Source organism: Podarcis raffonei, chromosome 3 (assembly GCF_027172205.1).
Source record: "Podarcis raffonei isolate rPodRaf1 chromosome 3, rPodRaf1.pri, whole genome shotgun sequence".
Classification (NCBI taxonomy): domain Eukaryota; kingdom Metazoa; phylum Chordata; class Lepidosauria; order Squamata; family Lacertidae; genus Podarcis; species Podarcis raffonei.
The window spans coordinates 56,040,412-56,063,430 of NC_070604.1; the positions used below are offsets into that span (position 1 = coordinate 56,040,412).

Sequence of the window (23,019 nt, forward strand, 5' to 3'; positions counted from 1 at the left end):
AGCCACAGATTAAATGGTTTATTATGTATCCAACACCACCCTCCCATCTTAAGAGTGACAAGTGAATCAGTTCCTATAGCAAAGGATTTAAATCAAAAATTTGAATCGCCCCTCTTAGCAACTCTCGTATAAAACCATGCCTACAGAGAATGTTTTGTAAACTTTTTGGACTGCATTAGAGGCACATTTTCATTCCAATGCACAGCAACCTTTACAGTTATCCATGTGGACGGGATATATGTGGAAATAGGTTGTTAAAGGATCTAAGGCATGATGTACTCCCATTCTGTGGATGAGCCACATTGTCAAAAGTGTAACAGTACTATTAGCCTGTAGGGCACAGAGCTCCTTTAGACAGCCCAGGGTCACATAGATGGCACTGTGTGGCAACTGTAAAACATACTATGCAGTGGAAAGAATGGTCATCTAACTCCATCCTAATTCAGTTCACACAGAATGGTGGCCACCCAATGATACAATTCTGTAAGTTGAGCATGCCACACTTAAGGGCAGACATAATTCCAAGAGGCCAATTTTACACTTATTTTGCATTTTAAAATTAACAGTATTCTGTTTAATACCTTTGGAGAATACTTCACATCCAGCATTGATTGGCAAGAGAGTTTAAAGGAATATATTTATATATATATATGCTGCATTAAATAATGCTGAAAAACATCTCAGGAACAGATCACTAGGATCTATTTCAGAGATTTAACATCACAATAAATATTTAGCAGCTAAAATGTTTTGTATGTGTATGTTTTAAACCAAACTTATTTTTGTATATTGTGAAAATCTGAAATGAATTGACTTTGCTGTTTACCTTTTTACAATACACATTTTAAAAGCAACTAGGTAGGTCAGGAATATACCTCTGAAAAATCATGTCTCCCTTATATATGGTCATTAAAATCTATTTCTCTAGCAAATGAATGCCAATTTTCTGCTTCTGCTATTAGTCAGAGGATCCAAGTGTCAAACTTCTTTTGCTTTAGTCTATCCCTTTTATCATAAACAAGATCCAAAGTTAAATTCAAGAAAAGCCTTTGGAAACAACATGCTTTGGTGCTTATAATTCAAGGGAAATTCATCTGACATGCAACTCCTTAGAAAAATGGGAATTTTTACACATTTAGATACGCTCATAATGAAGCCCTGAGGTAACCAACAGAACAGCTTTTTTCCAGGCAACAGCAACACAGCTTCTCTTTATCCCTTTAATCGTCCTTTATAATTTTATGTGGAATTTTGAATGCAGAACGGTCTACACAACCTGTCTTGAGGAAGAGACCAGTCCCACTGATGAGTTAGGGGTGGTTTTAGGCTAAGCTTTCAGCAGATTGGTCTAGTTTAGATATAGTCTCTTCTGTTTCAACTGAATTTCCTAGGTCTCCATTTTCATGGCCATCAATACTTGCTTTCTTATCAAACACTGCAAAAGAGAGAAAAGAATGTTTGTAACTTTTTATAGTACAGCATCCTAAAGTTTACAAACTGACCCACCCAACAATTTTTGCTGATAAGGAGAAAACATGCACCAATGCTGCACAGGAAGGCAAAAATTCCAAGACTTCTAGAAATGGACTGTATATAAAACAAGTTAAGAAGAATAGGAACTACTGCAGGCCAAACCACCTTTTCCCCATCTACATGTGGTCTTGCAGAGGGTTAGGAATTAATATGGCTCTCCACTTCCCCTCGAACAAGACATTCCAACTAGCACATAAATACCACACAAAACAGAAAATTCCAGTAACCAGCAAAACAAGGAACTGCCTACACAATGCAGAGGCACCCCCAAGTTATGGGTAGGGATTTGGCAAATCCACATTTTGAAAATTGTGCTGCATTAATCTTTGACCATATGAAATCTTTAAATCACATCACAAAAATAGTCACCAAGAAAGATGAAAGGAAGAATATACCTACAATTTCTAATCAAGAGTCTGCTTTATGGGAATATAGGAAAATATGGCAATATTCTGACAAAAATAGCAAAGGAAAATGATGAGCTGCCATCCTGCCCAACCATTATATTTGCCAAGAACATATATGGTTTAACCTTGCATTTTGTGACACAACTGCATAACTGCCATCCCAATCTAAGGACAGATCATCCTAAGCATATCCAAACATTTGAATCTAAATTTACAAAATCAAGTTTTACTTGAAATGTTGTACCTTAGTTATTAAAAAAACAACAACAAACCCAGAACATTTACCTTGCAATTGTTTGACATCTCCACATCCAGATTTTCTATTAGAAGCAGAGTTTCCACCTTCCTCCAATTCGTCAAGATACAGACGATAACGATGTCCACTCTCATCCTCATATTCTACATTTTCATCATCTGAGTCCACTTCTGGAGCAACGTACACAACTTCAAACTCAATTTCCCCTCTCTAGAATACAGAAATGAAGATTATGTTGCTTCTAAGAATGGGCAGTCCATTCAGAACACTTAAAATATGAAAACTCAGAACTATACAAAGTGTAGAATAGCTATACAACAGAATAGTAAAAAAAAATATTCCTAATATAAAAGAAAAGCCAGATCAAGTCTTGTAATATATTCATCCAGATAATCCTGAAATAAGAACATTTGGGAGGACTTTCTGGACACTCTGAAGCAAGGCCCAAAATGAACGGACTACTGCTCAGCTTTAGTTTAATTCTGGATGTGACTTACATGTATGGAAACTGGGTTTGTTTGTTTTTTGAAAATGGCAATACAGACAATTTTAAGAGCCCCCAAAACATTCATCTAGTGAAACTTGCACTTTCAGTTATTGCAGAAGAAAGCTTCACACAGAATGTTTGCCCTACCAGTGGTGGACCTCGGGTCTCAAATTTAAGTGGTGCCCTGTGTGACGCCAAAATTTGGTGCTCCCCACACCCCTTCTCATGTTCCATTCTAAATCTTAGTTGTGGCATCCCCTGCAGTGCCCAGTGCAACCGAACCGGTCATACTCCCCTATCCCCAGGCCCTATCTTAGAAACATAGGAAGCTGCCTTACACCAAGTCAAACTACTGGTCCATCTAGCTCAGCCTTGTCTACACTGAATGGCAGGGGCTCTCCAGGGTTTCAGAGAAGGAATCTTTCCAAACCTTTTCTGGAGATGCCAAGGACTGAACCTAGGACCTTCTGTCCTTTGCATGCAAAGTATGTGGCTCCACTACTGAGCATCTGTATGCTGCCCAGTAATTAATAAACCCTTCCTCTTAGTGCTTGTGTTCAGACACACACAGTCATAGAGCTGAAATGGATACATGTCAGGAGGCCCTGCCCCAAATTATTGGCGAAACCCCACCAAATGTATATATGCATATTAACAGTTCAGTATTCATAATATAAAAATAAAATACCTGCTGTGAAAGAATAGTTACAGCTTCTTTATGTTTGGCATCTCTCAGATTTACACCATTTACTGCCAAAATGGCATCTCCAACATGCAGACCTCCACATCGATCAGCAGGCTGACCTGGGTGAATTTCAGAGATGAGGATGGGAACACCATGCTCCTTTCCACCCTATCACAATGACATAACACAAGTCAGGAGATTGCCACAATTTCAAAATGATTTATAGCCTAACACTGTGTATGTTCTTCACTGTAGATTTCAAAAGTGTTGAATTCATGCTGCTCTTCAACAAATAAGTATTTGCTGCTCTGCGTATTTGATGTATAGCACAGTTTATAATGCATTTGTAGCAGAGATTTCACAAAAGCATAATGAAAAATTTGAGTTCTTTCAGTGGCACTTGTAAGAGAGTTACAAAAGCAAGCATTTGATATAGGTAACATGAGCCAGTGTGACACACAGGAAATATAAAATAAAATGTTAAGTATCTTGTTAGTAAACACTGAATCCTAGAAAAAGAAAATAAATTCAAATATTACGGTAATTGAAATGCCCAGTCCTTCGTGATCTTCTTTAACCAATAGAACTTTCCTTATGGGACCAACACCTTGACTCTTCTTTAAGGAATCTGGATCCTAGATTTTAAAAAAATTAAACAGCTATGAAAATGCTTTTTCAAAGTTTTCCAGAGATTCACAGGACACTACTAACACTACAGACAAAATAATCTCTAAATTCAGAATGCTATAGACATTGCTGCTATAAGAAAATCACATTTCTAAAGATTACTTTAGAAAGGAGAACACATGCACCTCAGCCGTATCCAAGATCCGAGTTGATGTGGCACAAGCAAAGGTTTTTCCTACATTGGCTTCAAGATAAAGCAGAATTAAACAAATTTTGGGCACTAAAAAGCAGTTAGAGAAAACCCTTGTTACAGTTCTGAAAGTCACAGCGATGTTCCAGAAGTTGAAGGATACAAACTTCCATTTTGATGGGGTGTAAGAGGCTGGAGGAAGCCCCACCACCCTCACTTCCCCTTTCCACAGTACCAGAGCAACAGGCCTTATCACTTCCAGCACCACAAGTGTTTTTTAACTGAAAAATTTTTAGGTTGTTTTGGGGGCCCAGTTTAGGGCCTGAAAGGTTGTAAACAAAAAAGCAATGCATTCCTTTGTGCCAGCACTATAAACCCCATGTCTTTCACCACCTCTGAACAACAGGTTGTATGTTCAAGAGCTTGGGAGACTCAGTATGCAGTGCAGAGGATAGGCTGGGACAGGAAGGACCAAAGTTCAAATCACCACTCAGTCATGAAACGCACATGCTTATTATATTCCAGACACTAAATCTCAGCCCCAGCCTACTTGCAGGATTATTGCAAAGATCAAATGGACTATCCTGAGCTCCAGAATTTAAAAGCAGAATGCCTAATAAGATTCTCAAATCTATAAATTAAGGGTGATGTGGATGTAAATGCTGTGAACCCTTTCAATAATGAATACCTTTTTTTTTTAATTTACAGCACAATCTTAACTGTGTTTACTCAGAGATAAGTCCTACTGACTTTAAGAAGGATTACTCCCAGGTAAGTAAAGTAATGACTGCAGCCTATGTCACTAACTAGGTAAAGGTAAAGGTACCACTGCTCGTACGGGCCAGTCTTGACAGACTCTAGGTTTGTGCGCCCATCTCACTCAAGAGGCCGGGAGCCAGCGCTGTCCAGAGACACTTCCGGGTCACGTGGCCAGCGTGACAAAGCTGCATCTGGCTAGCCAGCGCAGCACACGGAACGCCGTTTACCTTCCCGCTGGTAAGCGGTCCCTATTTATCTACTTGCACCTGGGGGTGCTTTCGAACTGCTAGGTTGGCAGGCGCTGGGACCGAGCAGCGGGAGCGCACCCCGCCACGGGGATTCGAACCGCCGACCTTTCGATCGGCAAGCCCTAGGCGCTGAGGCTTTTACCCACAGCGCCACCCGCGTCCCTATGTCACTAACTAGGATTCACTTATTCCAAATCCCAAAACAGAATATCATAATTATTCCTTAAGTTTCATATACAGTTGTACCTTGGAAGTCAAATGGGATCCTTTCCAGAAATCCGTTCGATTTCCAAAATATTTGAAAACCAAATCGCAGCTTCTGAAGCTGCGAAAGCCCCATTGGACGTTCGGGTTCCAAAAGAGAACGTTTGCAAACCGGAACAATCACTACTGGGTTTGTGGCGTTCGGGAGCCAAAACATCTTGAGTTCCAGGGTGTTCAACAACCAAGGTACGACTGTATGTACAATTTCAACATTTCTTCCCCTTGACTATTGAGGTGAGTTAGTAAAAAAAAAAGGAAAAATGCAGTCTTTACATGCACTGTGATAAAATAAGTGTTGTAATTTAATCTACAAAAAATGAAATTCTCTTTTTCTGCCCCACTGATCTGAGCCATAATAAGAATTTCAGTTTTGAATGGCAACAGATATATTAATATATCCAATGTCGGCATACAAACATTATATTGACAAATGTTGAAAGCAAGAAGCTTACATGTCCTGGGGGTACTTGCATGGGTCGCTTTAGATCATTACGACCACGACATGCCCTGATCACAGTTTTATGCCGGTGCAGATGGATTTCAGCTTCCAGCTGGTTCCAGAGTTTATCATGAGCAGGTCCTTTCATATCTCTGCCTAGTAGCTGAATTTGCTGAACCCTACATGAGAAAAGAACATGATATGTATGAAGTGAGAGGTTCAAACTACCGGTACTCTTTGATTTGCTCTTTCAATGCCATGTTCTCAAGTCCAATAAAGAGGTAATCAAATGGCTTACAGTCACTGCAATAACAGGGAACGAAAGTGGGGAGGGTGCCGTACCATACTCTTCCATAGCCAAGCTTAAGGCTGCTTCCACATTTGGCATTTACTGTGGAATAGACATGCTTTGTTCACTCACTTTTTAAGGAGTATTTGCATAATGTCATGAGTAGAACACCCCCCTCACATTTTACCTGTTCAGCTGCAGACTTTTTCCAGAGCTAAAAAATCCCTCTATGGCTGAGCTGTGCAATTTTCCCAGGTACAGATGGCCTAACTGCCACTCTGGCCAGTTAAACTGCTCTTCCTTCTACATGATCCATTTTTCTTCTCTAGGAATCAAGTCAATCACTTAAAACCTTGGTTCAGATAGCACTGTCTCTGTATCTGTTTCTTCCCCCTTCCCCCTGTATTCATGATCAGGAGTGCAGTGAGGAGGGAGTATTTAAACCACACACGCAGGTCCCAATGAAAATAACCCCCTTCCAATGTTTCAAGCTCAGGAAAGGGGAATTGTCCACTTTACTACATAAAGCTAGAATCTGGGAAGCAGAATTGCTATTCCACTTCCAGCTTGAAGCAGAACTAGAATGATTGCAGAATGCTAAATTGCCCATGTTTGGAAGCACCCCAAGTCCGACCTTGTGAATCCCGGTTCTTATCTTCTCCTACTAGAGATAGTTTTTATAGCAGTTCAGCACTATCCTGATAAGCTCTTATATTCTACTCTTCCACATCCCCCATATGGTCCACACAAATACCCTGAGAACAAGCATGTCAACTCCTAATCAACAATTCTGTCCCAAATGTCCATCACAAGCTACTGAATTTTTACACACCTTCCAGCTAGCTCTTTATCTAAATATTTGGCTGCGAGTCTTGCCCCATATACTTCAGCCTGGAGCACAGCTATGTGTCGACGAAGTGCCTCATTTTCCTTCCGAAGTAGCTTCACTTCCGCTTCAAGTTGAGCTTCTTTCACCTTTTCTTTCTTGTTGGCTTCAAGTTCTCTCTCCTGGCGAAGTAAAGACCCTGGTTATTTTAGCTACAAGTTAAACATTCCTATTATGTGGATATGAAAACTGCAAGCATCTTTAGTCTAACCTTTAATTTCACAGAAAAAACCATGACACACAACATTTAGATACAATCTGCATGTACACATTTGCAACGGTTCTGCAAGTGAGTAGAAAAATGTTCATGCCACAAAGCATTTTACAAATCTTAATGTTTTACATATCTAACTGCATCACAAGGCAATTTGAGGGACAAATCTGGAAAGCTACATTTGTTCAAGAAGAACTAACTACAATTGAGCTATCATAATGTGAAACTGTTTTTATGACACAGCAGCTAATTTAGGATAATACAGTATGGCACTGCTTATTAAAAGAATTGCAAATATGAAGAAGAAAGGCAACTAGTTGGCTAAAATTATGTATATTTAAGACATATGGCAAGCATGTTAAATGAACTGATGAAAATAAAATAAGCTTCTTTAAAAATAAAGTGTTTTTTTAAACACACAAACATAATACCCAGCATTCTTGTTCCAAAGCATATTTAATTGCCAGGGAACAACACAGAGATAACACTTAAGTAACTAGGGCTTTTTATTTAGGAAAAAAAGGTAGGGAAGGGGACAAAGCATGAGAAAACTTTAATAAATATGAATAGCGTAGTAGAGAAAGTAAAGAGAGAATGTATTCCCTCTCTATCCTCTTCATTCCTAATGGACAGAGTGGATATCACCCAATGTTTACACTACAGAAAGCGACAGGAATGGAGAAATGAAGTTTTCCGGATTAAAATTGAAATCCACTAGAAAAACCACACTGAATCTCACAATTTCTTGTCTATATTCCAATAGGATTTATAAAGATTTCTAAGTATCTTATAGTTTAAAAATTGCAAGTTAAGTTCATGAACTACTTTCATTTTTAATTTCTGCACATATATCATGGCAGCCTGGGCAAAAATATACCATATGCCATTGGCTTTTGGAATGTAACCGCTGAAGGGTAGGTAGGAATAGAACGCTACATAAATATACCATCATGTGACAATTTTTTTAAAAAAACATGCTGTTTTACAGGACATATAGGTATTCTTAAAACACTGTGGATTCTGGACAAAAAAACCAGACAAACATTTTAGGTTTCACTGCACTTTGTGTGACGTTTTGGTTCTTGAACAGCTGACTACCATGCCATATCACAGCTGATTTTGTTCAAAGCCTGAGTGCATCACTGAGTTAGTTGCTTGGATCTATGGATTGCGATCAAAGTCAATCTTTAATAGCCTGCTACATTTAGACTCAATTCCAAGCTTTACTTCAAAATTCCCACATTAGTCATAGCAATCAACAGTAGCAATACAGACATGCATGTTGAGTGGAAAAGAGCATCAAATCTGAAAAGAATACTGAACATAAACAGGGACTTGGCTAAGAAACTGTGGAAAGGAAAGAATCTAGCAGACATTCACTGGCACTAACTCTCCAGGCTAATATGCGCAGCTCTGCAGAAAACTACTGCACTGCTTTGAATTAAACACAGATGAAGACAGCCAGTGAACTTACCATATCCTCCACAGAAGGGGCAGACTTAGGATGAGAGAAAAAAAGTTTAGTAATTAGAAATACTGGCCAAAAAAAATAAATCAAAATTATAAGGCCATACATAGACAAGATTCTCAGTCTAAGCAGTAATCAAATTGTATGATCCATGGTTACAAAGAAGACAGTTACTATAAATACTTGCTCATTGAAAATGGAATTTCTCTCACACTGTGAAATGGGGAAATGTCTCCAAATAAATGGAAACTGTGATTTTACTAGCAAATAATCGAAGCCTGCACTGCAACAAGCATTCTTTTTTTAAAAAGAGATATGAATACTGGTGGGGTGAATTTTAAAAGAAGACTGGTCTGGATATGATCTTTTTTCAGTTCCTCTTCCTTCTTTTTCATGGGCACAGTCATCATCTGATATGGTTTGAACAAGAACTAGCAGGAACTGAAAAACAAGTATGCCTTTCCAGCTAACAATGAGCAGCAGATTTTGTATGTTATCACACCTTTTACATAAACTAAGCATTTCCTACAATACCCTCAAAAAGTTACTGATATTTGTTTCTTGGCAAAATGAAGATTTATACTTTTGATTGACCATCTGATTTTAAATCAAATAATCAATCACTTCAAATGTATGTCTGGAATTCAGATTGCTACTCAGGTTCATTGATAAGACCTGTACTAGCCCACTCGAACTTTTGATTTCTTTAGCCAACCACTGTGTGGGAATAGGATGTTGGACCAGATAGGCTTTTGGTCTGATTCAGCAGGGCTCTAATGTCCTTATGGTGCTTTTGAAACTCCCCTTGGTTTCAAATTGTAACTTGCTAGGTATACATGTGTTCCTATAAAGGGGAGGGGACTTTGGGCTCACAAACCTTATTTCACAGTTCTTAATTCTAAGTGTATGTGAATAAAAGGCTAAGATACAGTAGCCCAAATTTTGTTGACTCTAGCCATGAATAAAATCTCATGCAGCCCCTAAAGGACCCCTGACCATTAGATCCAGTCGTGGCCGACTCTGGGGTTGCAGCGCTCTTCTCACTTTATTGGTCAAGGGAGCCGGCGTACAGCTTCCGGGTCATGTGACCAGCATGACTAAGCCGCTTCTGGCGAACCAGAGCAGCGCACGGAAACGCCGTTTACCTTCCCGCCGGAGCGGTACCTATTGATCTACTTGCACTTTGACGTGCTTTCGAACTGCTAGGTTGGCAGGAGCAGGGACCGAGCAACGGGAGCTCACCCCATCGCGGGGATTCGAACTGCCGACCTTCTGATCGGCAAGTCCTAGGCTCTGTGGTTTAACCCACAGCACCACCCGCATCCCTCATGCAGCCCCTAGCACACTGGAATTTGACTGACTAGATAGTTCATTAAATACATGATGTGCTACTATAACTGGACAAGCACTTAGAAAGCTCTTATCCAAATGTGTGCTACTTGCATGCCTCAATTCCACAATACTGAATTCAATCCACAAAAATAGGAGATGCAAAAAGCCTCCTCTAAAAACTTCTAACTATGACAGTGTAATCCTCTACATCAGGGGTGGGGAATCTTTTTGGCCCAGTGGGCCAGTTCTCTATCTCTTCCATCCCAATGGGGTGGTCAGAGCTACTCATTAGTCATCAACTGACATCATAATGACATCAGTTGATCGATACCTGTCAAAGCTCAGCACTTCCACAACACCTGGCTATCAGCGGGTTGCCATGTGCTAGGGAAGCGCTGAGAACAGGTCTTGGAAAAAGATTTGCACAGCACTTCCCATATTCCCAAAATGATTGTTGGGAAGTGATGCATGAAGCACTTTGTAATCCCTGTTCTCAGCGCTTCTCGGGCACTTTGTACAGCGCTTCGGAAGGATCCAACAACCAGCAGCTTGTCAGACACTTGCATAACAGGTCACAAGGCGTACAGTCCCTGCAAAGCCCCTTTTGGTCAAGCACCACCTTTATGTGTTCCACATGTGATTTCATATGTGATGCCCAGTGTAGGGAAGATGGCTTGGCAGGTCAACTGGATAGTCTTGGCAGGCCAAATTGGGCAGATGGGGGGGGGGGCTCCACTTCATTTTACATCTCTAGCTAATAGATTTAACAGTCTCTTAGGTAGCAAGCCTAACCATGGCAAGTGACATTCAGATAAACTAGATAAACTGCTTCCTAGATAATACAGAAAGACGGAAGATGAATTCTATAAGCACACATGCATACAAATAAAATACCGCATTTATTCTAATCTAATGCTCACCTTTTTTGGCCAAATTACATTGGGAAAATTCGATTCCATGGCACATTTACATTCACCAGCAAATACTTTTTTGGGTTTAAAGGTTCTGAAAATTGAGGTGTACATTAGATTTGATAGTGCATTAGACTCGAGTAAATACAGTAGTTTGGAGTAACAACTCTGCTGTAAAAAATAGGTCCCTGTTACTAGTACTCACCAACTTTGCTTTTATTGTCCCCGAATCAACACTCTGACCAGTTTTTGCATGGAGTTGAAGTTGGATGGCATGAAGTTGTAATAGCTGATCGTGCACCTCTTTTTCTAATACTGCTTTTTCAGCCCGTGTTTCTATCAGTTCTGATTTCATGTCCACTAGCTGTGCCTGGAACATAAGTTATCCAATAATCCACATGATTAAAAAGTCTATAGAAAAAGATATTTTGACTCTGGATGTTTTCTGTCCTTCAAATTAGTGTAAATCACCAGCTTTTAAACCAAACAAATAACGCAGGTTTATTTACATAGTCACAAAACCTCTTAAGAAGAAGTTTTTTTCAATCTGTGCAAGCTTGAATCCTAAACACAGATTGAATCAGACTGATTGATCAATTATGGGAACAGAATATTATGGAATAAACTGAAAAAGTGAGAAGATTCCACCTTTAATAACATGTTAAAATTCTGTCATACAGGAATGGTGCTCATTTATACACAATGATATTAAGGAACAGACCTACCGAGTCATAACATATATGGAATGTTTGGCACAACCAATCAGAAATATATTACATACTGAAAGAGAAAAAGAATGTTCATGCTCAAGTTCCAAGCAAGTTTGGCAAATCATATTCTAACAGTTAGAATGGTAAAATTCTAAGGTTAATGACAGTTAAAGATTTAGCATAACCTCTAGCTGATAAATGTGTTTCAGCAATGAAAGACCTCTTGCTGGGAATTCGCTTTTGCTTTCTGCTATGTAAATTGTTTCATATCAGAGGCCTTTTTGTTTATCTACTAAGCCTTAACATTCACCTGGGCATTCACAGCATACAAATATATGATTCAGTTAATATCCTGTGATCTTTTAACACAGCTAACAGTCAATTGTTTCCTGCTTGTTTATTCTTACTGGTATGTCAGTCTACAGCAGGCTTCCTCAAATTCGGCCCTCCAGATGTTTTGAGACTACAATTCCCATTATCCCTGACCACTGGTCCTGCTAGCTAGGGATCATGGGAGTTGTAGGCCAAAAACATCTGGAGGGCCGAGTTTGAGGAAGCCTGGTCTACAAAATAGTAGGGGATTACCCTACACCTTACTGTGCTTTAGGAAAGCCTGGAGGAATGTAATAGCCTTTACCTTAACTGTTTATTGATTTTATGGTTATTTCTGAAGGGTGTGAGTGGGTGGAAGACCAACCCCCAAGTACACTAGGCATTGTTAAACTGTAGCATAACACATTTACAATTTATCACTGCAAGAAACGAAAGGCTATAGTAGTCTAAACAGTGGTGTGTTGTAATTCATGATCACTATTTTCTTTTATGTTGATTACTCTTTCATAGCTGTAAGAGCTTAGAAAAGACACTCCGCCAATTGCAAACAATAATGACTGAGCAAGTCTTGCTGATATAATTGCCATCTTGCGCAAACATACAGTCTAGATGTACAATTTGCCAACAGGAAGTCAAATGCTAAAAACTGACTTGTTGCTTACAACTGTTTAGCAAAACTGATCTCCTCTGAACTAAATGGGGGGGGGGAGATTGGACAGCTTTAACAAGATTTATGTGCACATTTCACTACAGGAATCACTAAGATGGTTAAAACTGTATTATTTAAAAAGATTTTTTTATCCTACCATTCAACTTAAGGGTTTCCAAGGCAACCACATGAACTACAGGGGATAATAAGTAATGCTTTTAGAAGTGCTAGGGTCCGTATGAAAATTGGGAGATTATACTTTGCCAGTAACTGATTCCAGTGAGGGAAAGTGTATTGGGTGTATTGAAAACTTTACTTCTCATTAATATTGATTATTGCTGAAAGTTGTTCTAAAATACAATTTTTAAAGCCAACTTCAATTCCTTGACTTCAACAAACTTTTAATTAGAACATAAACTTACATACAAATAGGGTTTGAGCCATCACTTTTTACCATATCTATGGATGTGTTACTGATTTGATTCAAACAAGAGAAGGAAGGTACATTTGGAAGCATCAATGCATCAGAAATAGAGTAAGAAAAAAAAGACAGCATTGATGTTCTCTAATTGCCTTCAAGCTATTAATATGTTTAGAACATCAGTGTCACTATTTGTCAAAATATTTCTAACTTGCTCTATTAGCAGTTGATCTCAGGTTGGAATATACCTGTAAAACAATCAATAAAACAATCCTTGAAATTCAAAAACCATAAAGCACTGGTTATATTCAACACAAAGTCTAAAATGCTTGATACCAACGAACAGCACAAGCAGGTCAAATACTGAACTACTCTCAAAATGGCCCAAAAGTCAAAGAAAAAAGTAAGGTTTTAATTTGTGCCAAACTATAGTCAATATCAGTGTCAGGAGGGCGGGGTTCCATAATTGGAGCACCACAACAGAAAAGGATCTCTCCTGCATCTCCACATAATGTTCAGCTTCCAGAGGAGGGACACAAAAGAGAGTACCCCATCCAACCTAGCAAATGTTAATTCTCAGGGAGAAATATATGGAAAGGGGCAACCTTGCAAGTACTGAGGTCCCGAGCCATTTAGCACTCTGTCATCATTAACACATTGAAAGCAGACAGGAAGCATTTGGCAGTCAATGTAATTTCTTTATGACCAGCCGTAGATGGATTACCGTATTTTTCACTCTATAAGACGCACCAGACTACAAGATGCCCCTAGTTTTTGGAGGAGGAAAACATGAAAAATAATATTCTGAATCTCAGAAGCCAGAACAGCAAGAGGGATCGCTGTGCAGTGAAAGCAGCAATCCCTCTTGCTGTTCTGGCTTCTGGGATAGCTGTGCAGCCTGCATTCGCTCTATAAGACGCACACACATTTCCTCTTACTTTTTAGGAGGGAAAAAGTGAGTCTTATAGAGCAAAAAAATACAGTATATGAGAGACTCCCAATGGCAATCTTGCTGCTGGCTTCTGTCCCTTTTATGTCATCTTCAAGAGCAGCCCCATGTAGAGCACACTGCAGTAATCTGACTGCAAAGTTACAAAAGCAGACACTCAGACTAGACTGCTTCTGTCTAGCAACAGTCAACTGGCAAGTCAGTCAAAATTTGCCGAAACTGCTCCAAGCCATCAAAGCTCTTAAGCTTTGAGTGGCAAGATTGAATATAGAGTACTCCCAGCCTACTTTATTGTTCCTTCAGGATTGCAGTCCCATCTAGACCAAGTTGATCACCTAATTTCTGGAATCAAAACCCACCAATCCACTGAGCCTCCATCTTGTCAGGATGCAGTTCCAGTTTACTGGCCCTCATCCAGTCCATAACGGCAGGCATATAGCTATAGACATCCAGGACTTGAACAACCTCACCTGACTCAGATGTCATGAAGAAACACAGCTGGGTATCATCAGCATACAGCACACCATAATCAGCACACCAGCTCCAAAAGTTCCAGTGACCTCTCCCAATGGCTTCATAAAGTTGTTAAATAGCACAGGGGGCAGAATAGAACCCTGTGGTCTCCCATAGCTTGTCATGGAGCAGAGCAGAAGTTCGTCAATACTACATTATGGAATCTATCCTATAAGTAGGAATAGAACCATGATAGTACCATGCCCCAAACATCTATCCCACAGAGCTGATATGTGCCATTACAGGCAAAGGTTGAGAGCACCTGTAGTTGGTTGGATTCACTGATTCAATCGTCTCATCCACTTCCTCAGAAAACACCAACCAAAGCTGATTCCAAGATACCTGAATAGACAGTTCCACAGATATTGCAACTTGACACTATAGTTGGGACAATAGGATACAAGCAACTTTTTCTTCCAAGTGTTTAACAGATTTATCGCAGCAAATACCCAGGGATCCAATCCACTTCCTTCTAAGTCTGACTACAACAGACTCTTTACTACTTAGAACCACTCTGCTGGATGATACTGCAATGGATGAAGCAAAATAAGTCCTTTAGACATGGCACTGTGCTCAGTCATACTCAACAAGGGATCTCCACCATCAAACCAATCTAATGAGGAAATGGTCTCTCCATAACAACAGTGTTAATGGACAACCATCTCCCCAAGAGTTTGGATCCCAGCAGAAAGGAGATTCTATCTTGCATCACCGCCTTAGATGACCAGGGGGTGGGCAAGAAGAGCTTCTGAAGAGAAGATCACTTGGGAGTGGGCAGAGCTCCAGGGTTGTTGTGAGGACCTCTGTGATAAATTTTGCACCATAAAAAATGTTACAGAAATAAACAGCAATATGCTTACAATACCATACCATTCTGCAAAAACAATTTCAAACCAGAACTTTAAAAACCACACCAACATGAAAGGACTCAGCTTAGCATATCACTACATCCTAAGCCACACTAGAAGAACAGACTGTAATGCAGATCCCTTCAGAGAAGGAAGGTGACTACCTTTTACAAAATATCAAATTCATCAGTCTCAACCAATTTATTTTTAGAAATCAGCTATTATCATCAGGATCCTCTGAAGAGAATAACTGAAAGCAGCTTATCTAGCCTACCAACACACATTTTTCAGTAAGGTAAGCACCAGCTGAAGAATACTTTATTTTATTTTTACCCTGAAAGTTTAAAGTGATGTGCCTAAGGGAAACCTATTTTAACTCTATGTACATATTAGTTAAAGCATTTGTTTGGTTCTTTTAAATTCAGAATACAACTTCAAAGGAAATACATTACTAAGGCTTATAATATTATGAATAAAAGAAACATTGAGAAAATGTTCACTCTGTTCATAATACAACTGAGGGTCATTCGATAAAGCTGATTGGCAGTAGGTTCAGGACAAAGGCACTTGTTCACATATCATACGAATGACCTATGGATTCACAAGATTTAGTTCTGGACAGATGTTAAAAATGGTTCACTGTGACTACCAGGTTGACTCTCATTATCATAAGCTGAGGAAAAACAGCTCTGCATTAAAAAGACTTCCAAGGCTTGTGTTAGGGTCACACTCCACTCATGTGCCCAGCTGTGACCAAACACAAACCGAGATACACTCAACTGGGACCTTTAACTGTGCACTGCAGGAAAAGGTTGGTAATGGGAGGCATGCTATCTTCCAGCTGTTTCCCTTTATCACTTATTTCATTGAAGAACTACCCTGGTGTTCTTCAGAAGTCTATAGACATAGATCTAAAAGCACCATTGCAATGGAGCAAATGTACAGTTGATATTCATTTGTAGCAGCATGGAAAAAAATATTTCCTCAAGGTAGCACTCTGTTGTAAGGATATCACATTTCCCTGGCACTTTCAAAACACAAGGTTTTATAACAACCATTTCCATATAGCTCTATAACAGAAAATGACAGCTGATGAGTGACCTAACTGCTGCTATTCTATACACTCTCTTGTTTTCTGAATTTCTTTTTAAAACCTGTTGTTTACGAAAAACATGTAACTTAGATTTTGAGTGTTTCCCCCATACCACTCATGGCATACTTATAGGAGGGGGAATGGTGAACACGAAAAACCTATCTTTTTCCTAACACGACCTCACAAAAATGACTAGAAGAAAATTAAACAACTGAATAGGATGAAGTCAGGAAGTTAACAGTGGGGCTGCCTACCAAATCTCTGCTGAGAGAGCGTTCCACAGAATGTGAAATGGCAACACTAAATGTCTGACCCATAGTTGAGACCACTAAGGCTTCGGAAACACGGGAAACAACTAACAGTACTAGGCAACCAAGCTGGGAAATAAAAGTGCAGGTGGTCATTAAGATATCCTGGACCTAACTTGTTCACGGCTTTGCAAATAATAATATGAAGATTAGACATACAATTTGAAAAACAATGTACTAATCTATAAAATATTAATAGTATTTCAATACCATAGGAAATAACTTATTAAAAAAGGCTTTGTGAGTCTTCTTCAAAAGAAAGGTATAAATTCATTTGTAATAACTTAGCTTCATTGGGGTATACTCAGTGATGGCTCTGCAGTAGCAGAAAGCACTTTTGCAATGCAGGATACCCGATTTTCTTTTATTCTCCGTACTTACTGCAGACTCTTGGAGCCCCCTAAAAGCTGCTCATGGTATGGGGGACCTTCTGGAATAATATGAGACATGTTATAGAAAGCTGCAGTAGATACAAGCATTTGGCAAAAAAATTACCTTCCACAAGTGAGAAGCCAACACTTAACACAAACTGCAATGTTAACTTGGAATATATAGAACTGTGATGCAAGAATACTTGGGAAAAAGCAAAAAAGATAACATGATGATCTCACTGTGTCCTGAGCACAGTTGATTTCTACAGTCAGAATACTGGGCTTGTTATATAAAAAAATGACAAAAGGAGAGGAACATTATAAGCTAGCTTTAAAAATGAACTAGTATGCTGAAGTCACATTATAAATGGATGACAATCACTTGTTCAGACAAGAGTAAGTTCACGTTACTATAGAATAACTAGGATTTCAAGAGTGGACCAGTTTCTAAGTTCTATCTTAAAGCCTAATGTTACTAAATAATGGCATTGCAGCTTACTAGACAGATGATCTTTTGCAATATATGGTGCTGGAACTTCAAACGTACCTGAGGTTTCAAAAACACTTTTTTCACATAGAGAATCCCAGGATGAATCTTTGGTCTCTTCAGTTAAAAGGGATTGGGAGTAGCAGGTAATGTTAAAGACTACCAATCTGAAACTCTGGAGAGAGACTGCCAGTCAGAGTAGACAATACTAGGCTAGACAAAGAAATAGTCTAACCTGGTATAAGGCAGACTACCAACATTTATTTTGAGCATAGTCCTATTAGAAACAGAGTTGAAAACTTATCAGGTTAACAGGGTTAAAATGGTAGCAACATTAGAGTCTATTTTGTATTGTTTTTGTTTCGCTTTATATATGTCTGCCTCGTGTTTTTATTGTACATCACCTTGAAACAATTGTATAGAAAGTGATTAATAAACTGATGATGATAAGAAGAACATTAACCCCAATATTTGAAACTATTAAGATAGGGATGGGGAACATTTTTTTGGCCACATTCCCTCTTTTCTGAGGGCCAAGACAAATGTGGGCATGTACCACACATGCAGACTCTCACTCTTCACACCCCAAGCATCTGCCTTGGAGACTGCAGCTCCATAAAGCCTCCTCATGCAGCTCAAAAAGAGCCTCCTCATACACAACTGCCTATAGAAGGCTTTGTTCTATCCCAGGGGTGGCCAACTCCCAAGAGACTGCGATCTACTTACAGTGGTACCTCAGGTTACATACGCTTCAGGTTACATACGCTTCAGGTTACAGACTCCGCTAACCCAGAAATAGTGCTTCAGGTTAAGAACTTTGCTTCAGGATGAGAACAGAACTCGTGCTCCGGCGGCATGGCGGCAGCAGGAGGCCCCATTAGCTAAAGTGGTGCTTCAGGTTAAGAACAGTTTCAGGTTAAGAACAGACCTCCGGAACGAATTAAGTACTTAACCCGAGGTACCACTGTACAGAGTTAGAGACTCTGCCCCCTTTTTTGGGGTTCAGGTCAAAGTTGTTAAGCTTTTTTTTAGGGAGGAGGAAAGCCCTGTTTTGGAGGGGGTGCAGGGCAAAAATACTGAGCTTTTTTTAGGGGAGCCAAACTTGTTGAGCTTCTTTGGGGGGAGCCAGTGATCTACCAGTAGATCACAATCTGTCTGTTGGACATGCCTGTTCTATCCTGATTGCTGTAGGGGGAAGGGAATGCTGCAGGTGTGATCAGGAGGAGCAGCTGACCACATCCAGTCCATGGGCTCTCTGTTCTTCATCCTATTTATTAAGATATGAACTTCATTACATGTGCACTGTAAACAATTCTGAATCCTATATCTGCTTATAAGTCCTTAAACATAACTGTTATAAGAATTAGTGAGTGGGAAAATTAGAGCGAGAAATGGGAAGGAGTCTACTGTACTGTGGCCCAGCTCCAACACCTTAATCTTCGTTAATGATCATCTAAATCTCTGCAGCCCTAACTTATTTTGTCTGTCCTCTAAAGAGATCTAGAAGACTTATTCTGGTGAAATATGAAGATTTTCTACCTGAAGAAATAAAACAGACTACCAATGTTTCTTATGGGCATGGTCCTATTCTGGATGAAATTTTCTGCACCATAGTAAAATCCTGGAATTGTGTGTTATTCAGACTTAACCTATACAGCATTGCTCTACAACTGTTACTGAATGATAATAATCAGACTGATACATTTTATTCTAACATGCTCATACCCATGCCTGCTACTACTTACTATCGTATGTACTTAATTTTTTGCATGTTGTTTGTAGCCACTGTCTTGTCCATAATATACTTATAATTTGGATTTAGCAGCCCAATACTATAAAGTTGTGAGAGATACTTATTTGTTCCATCTAACAAAATATAATATTTCTTCCATAGCATACTGCAATTACTGTAATAATACAGGCTTAATTATCAATGTAAATCAATGAATAAATTGTAACAACAGCTCCTGAAAAAAGATGGAAACAAGTTTATAACAAAATGCTTATTTTGTCATGTTATGATACAGACTACATTTGCACTATGTATTTTTCTCGATACGACTGCTTACACCATGTTGACCTGGGCTTATGAGATTTTGAATTTAACAGTGTCTGGTGGGCCACAGGGTCCCAGCCCTGCCCTACACCTTGATTTTTGCAGTGTGCTCACATACACTTGTGACTTAAGTATTTCCTTGTCCCTGCTCTGTCCACATTTCATGCCAAAAAATATAATATTGAATCCTACACTCTAACAGCAAAGTATAAAATTTGAGAGCTGGTGCATTTGAAAAAGAGACAATGTGTTTGAGAGAAGGCAGGCATAGGTAATTTCCAATTCCAGGTTGGAATTAAAGTGGGTCACAGGTCTGGAAAAAATGAAGACCACTCTGATAGAGAGCATGTATATACAGATTCAAAGCATGCTCTACCACTGAGCCAGTGAGGTCATGGGTCATGTTTGAATCTCACATTTCCATGTAACAGACACATTTAAAAGTTTGAAATCCAAAGAGACTCCAAATCTGGAAAACTACATAAAACACCATTTTTGATTAGATATTTGATTTCTGAAAGTCTATACCCAGATTTATCAGAAGCTGGGTTCTCAGCACCTTGTTTCTGTCACACCCCTAACATTACCTCCTACTACACTGAGCTTAATTTTTAGCCAGTCACCAAAACCGTAATAACTCTTGCCTACAAGGAAGAGCCATAGACGAACATCCTTGCTCCCTCCTTGATGGCAAGGTTTCCAAGTCTCTACCGCAAAGCCAAGACTTTATGCACGAGTTGATGGAGGCGCCTGTGTCCTCACAGTATGGGGCAGGTGACACTGCTTTGCCTTGGAAGTTGGGGGAGGGGGGTTCGCCATTTATTCCCATTTCAGAGATAGGAAACTGAGGGTGTGGCCATGATTTGCTTCCTCCAAGTGCCTCTGAAGGGGGAAAGAGAGAGGGGAAACCCGAGCGTCTCCTCCGTCCCGTTCCCCGGAAGAGAGCCCACAGCGGGCGGGAGGGCAGCTATTCTCTCCCGCTCCACAAATTCACCTCGAGCTTGTGGTTGATCTGGTAGACGGTCTGCGCTTTGTGGCAGAGCTGCGCGAAGCAGGAGCTGAGGCTGGTCATCTTCTGCCTCCCCTCGTAGGTGATGTCCGCCTGGTCGGGGTCGATCTCGCCTAGCAGCAAGTCCACGTCCACGAACGCCTTGTCGAACTCCTTCTCCAGGACCTCCAGCCAGCGGAACATCGACAGGCCGCCGCCTCCACCGGGAGACGACGACGAGGAGGAGGCCGCCGCCCCCGCCCCGCCGCCGCCACAGGCCCCTGAGCCCGACCCCCCGCAGGAGCCCACTCCCACGCCAGACATTGTGACCGCTCGGCGGGAGACGCCTCCGCTCTTCCAACGAGCCCTGCCGCGCTAGCGCACCGGCGCCCCCAGCCGACCCGACCTAACCCTCGCCGGCGCCCGCGGGACGGCCCCCTCCTCCCCTCGGTGCCCGCGAGGCGAGGCGGGACAGGAAAGCGTCGGCCTGAGCTCGAGAGCGGCGAGGGCGGAGCAGCGGCTAAGGGAGAATGAGGGGCGGGGGGCGGCGGCGCATGCGCGCTAGGTGCGACTTCGCTTCTGTCACCCGGTAGGGCAACGCAGGAAAACCGCTGCCGAGCAGATCGGCGCTCGGCTTCTTCGGCCTGCCACAACGGAGGCTTCTTCGGCAGTCAGGTCGGTTGGGCCGAGATTCCCCACAAATCGTCGATCGACGGGCGCGGCTGCTGCTGCTCTCTGCCAGAGGGGGCGCTGCGGCGCAGCTCTACTTCGAGGACGGCGCGAGTTTAGCAGCCGGGCTTTCGGTCTGGCTCTCATTCGCTTAAAGACGTGAGAAAATCCTTCCTGGATCTTCCTCGACAGGCCTGTCTAGCCCAGCGTCTTGTTTCCCACAGCGGCCGGCAATAGCGACGGGCAATGCTGCTGCTTATTGGTCCGTCGGGAGCTTGCATTGACGTTAGGAAGCCGCGCGGGAGAGAGCGCGAGGCGACGGGGAGGTTTCCTGAGTCCGTTTCTGAGCGTTGCCATACTTCTCCCAGAAGCTGTGGCTGAGCAAAGGGGTCTTAATTGGGGGTGGGGGAGCCTTTTTTTATTACTAGGAACATCTACCACCCACAGCAAAGGGCTTGGAATTAAGAACAAGGTGCCTTTTTCTGAGCACATTCTGAGCCCAGGCACTTGTTTCCAGTGCTAGCAACTTAACTTGAGGTCTTAACTGAGCTCTTGTGCTCAAAAGTCCATGCCGGGTTAGGTTTTTGTTTTAGTGAGGAAAGGAAGTTTGGATGCTGGAAGTCAGAGACCCTTCCCGATCTACTGCGATCAGCTGGATCTATCTACTGCCCCCACTACTCGAGCTCTACACAAGTGCAAGCACTGAAGGCGGGATCGGAAGGAAACACTGCATATTCCCGGGTAAAAAAAACCCAAGGCTTTTTTGGCCCTAGAAAGCTCAACGTATGAACTGTTGCAGCATACAAGAAACATTAAAAAAATGGCATTGTACGACAGTGTGAAAAAAACCAGTCCCTTACCTGAGGCTTACATTTTAAATGATTAGCGTGGAAAGTTCCCTAAATACCTCATAGGCTTGAATAAGGCTTGAAATCCTTTCCATTTGTTGTGTTCAGAGTCACAGTGAATTCGCAGTTTACTAGCCTGTTCCCTAATAGACCATCCAAACTTACTTCCATTTGTGCAGGGAGTAACACAGTACTTAAGAAGTGGGATACAAACAAACCTGTTAGCATATCTGCTGTGTGGTAATCACATTTTCCTTCTACTTCAGCGAATATATTGTGTTATGGGGGAGCAGAATTGCTTTCCTCTCACCTATCCTCCAAGAATATAACTTGGGCAGGTGTGCTAGCATCACATATCCTAAAACACTTATTTAAAAATTCCTCCTCTCCACACATCTGATTTTTACAAACTTGGAAGATTTTTTAAAAGCTTATTTGAAGACTCAGCATGTCTAAGAACAGTTGTTTAGTCATTTAAATAAATGGCAAGAACCAGCTGTGATACTTTCTGTACTGCAATACTCTATAATTTTGGGAAGAATTTTGTTTGATCCCTTAAAAAAACAAAACAATAATTAGGCTGTTAAGGATTCCTTCCCTCCACCACTGTGCTGCTTTGTTTGAATACAATGTAACTGCAAAGAGGAATCTTAGCACCTCCAACATGTCTGACCAAATTCGGTGTTACTGGCTCTGGATGGAGCTAGCATAATAGTCCAGTCATGCGCATGTGTACTCAAAGGCAAATCCCACTATATCAGTGAGGCTTTTTAGCATGTGT

At 40.9% G+C, this 23,019-nt stretch overlaps 1 protein-coding gene across 2 annotated transcripts; it reads right to left on the minus strand.

Annotated features, from left to right (window-relative positions):
* Positions 1-1,206: 1,206 nt before the first annotated feature.
* GOPC (golgi associated PDZ and coiled-coil motif containing) lies at positions 1,207-21,218 on the minus strand. 2 transcript variants are annotated; one of them, XM_053381765.1, is made up of 9 exons: positions 20,728-21,218; positions 11,201-11,365; positions 8,759-8,782; positions 7,017-7,192; positions 5,909-6,074; positions 3,908-4,003; positions 3,372-3,536; positions 2,226-2,406; positions 1,207-1,435 (listed from the first exon to the last, which is right to left on the minus strand). In XM_053381765.1, exons 1-9 carry the CDS (start codon positions 21,043-21,045, stop codon positions 1,323-1,325), a joined length of 1,404 nt encoding a protein of 467 aa, XP_053237740.1. In that variant the 5' UTR covers positions 21,046-21,218; the 3' UTR covers positions 1,207-1,322. The 2 variants fall into 2 exon arrangements, with proteins under 2 accessions (XP_053237740.1, XP_053237741.1); XM_053381766.1 differs by lacking the exon at positions 8,759-8,782.
* Positions 21,219-23,019: the final 1,801 nt, after the last annotated feature.

Coding starts and splice junctions, on each gene's coding strand:
- GOPC (XM_053381765.1), bottom strand. CDS start 21,045: ATGTCTGGCGTGGGAGTGGGCTCCTGCGGGGGGTCGGGCTCAGGGGCC. Junction 8,783..11,200: donor GGACAATAAAAGCAAAGTTG/GTGAGTACTAGT, acceptor TCTCATCCTAAG/TCTGCCCCTTCTGTGGAGGA. Junction 3,537..3,907: donor GACTGGGCATTTCAATTACC/GTAATATTTGAA, acceptor TCATTGTGATAG/GGTGGAAAGGAGCATGGTGT.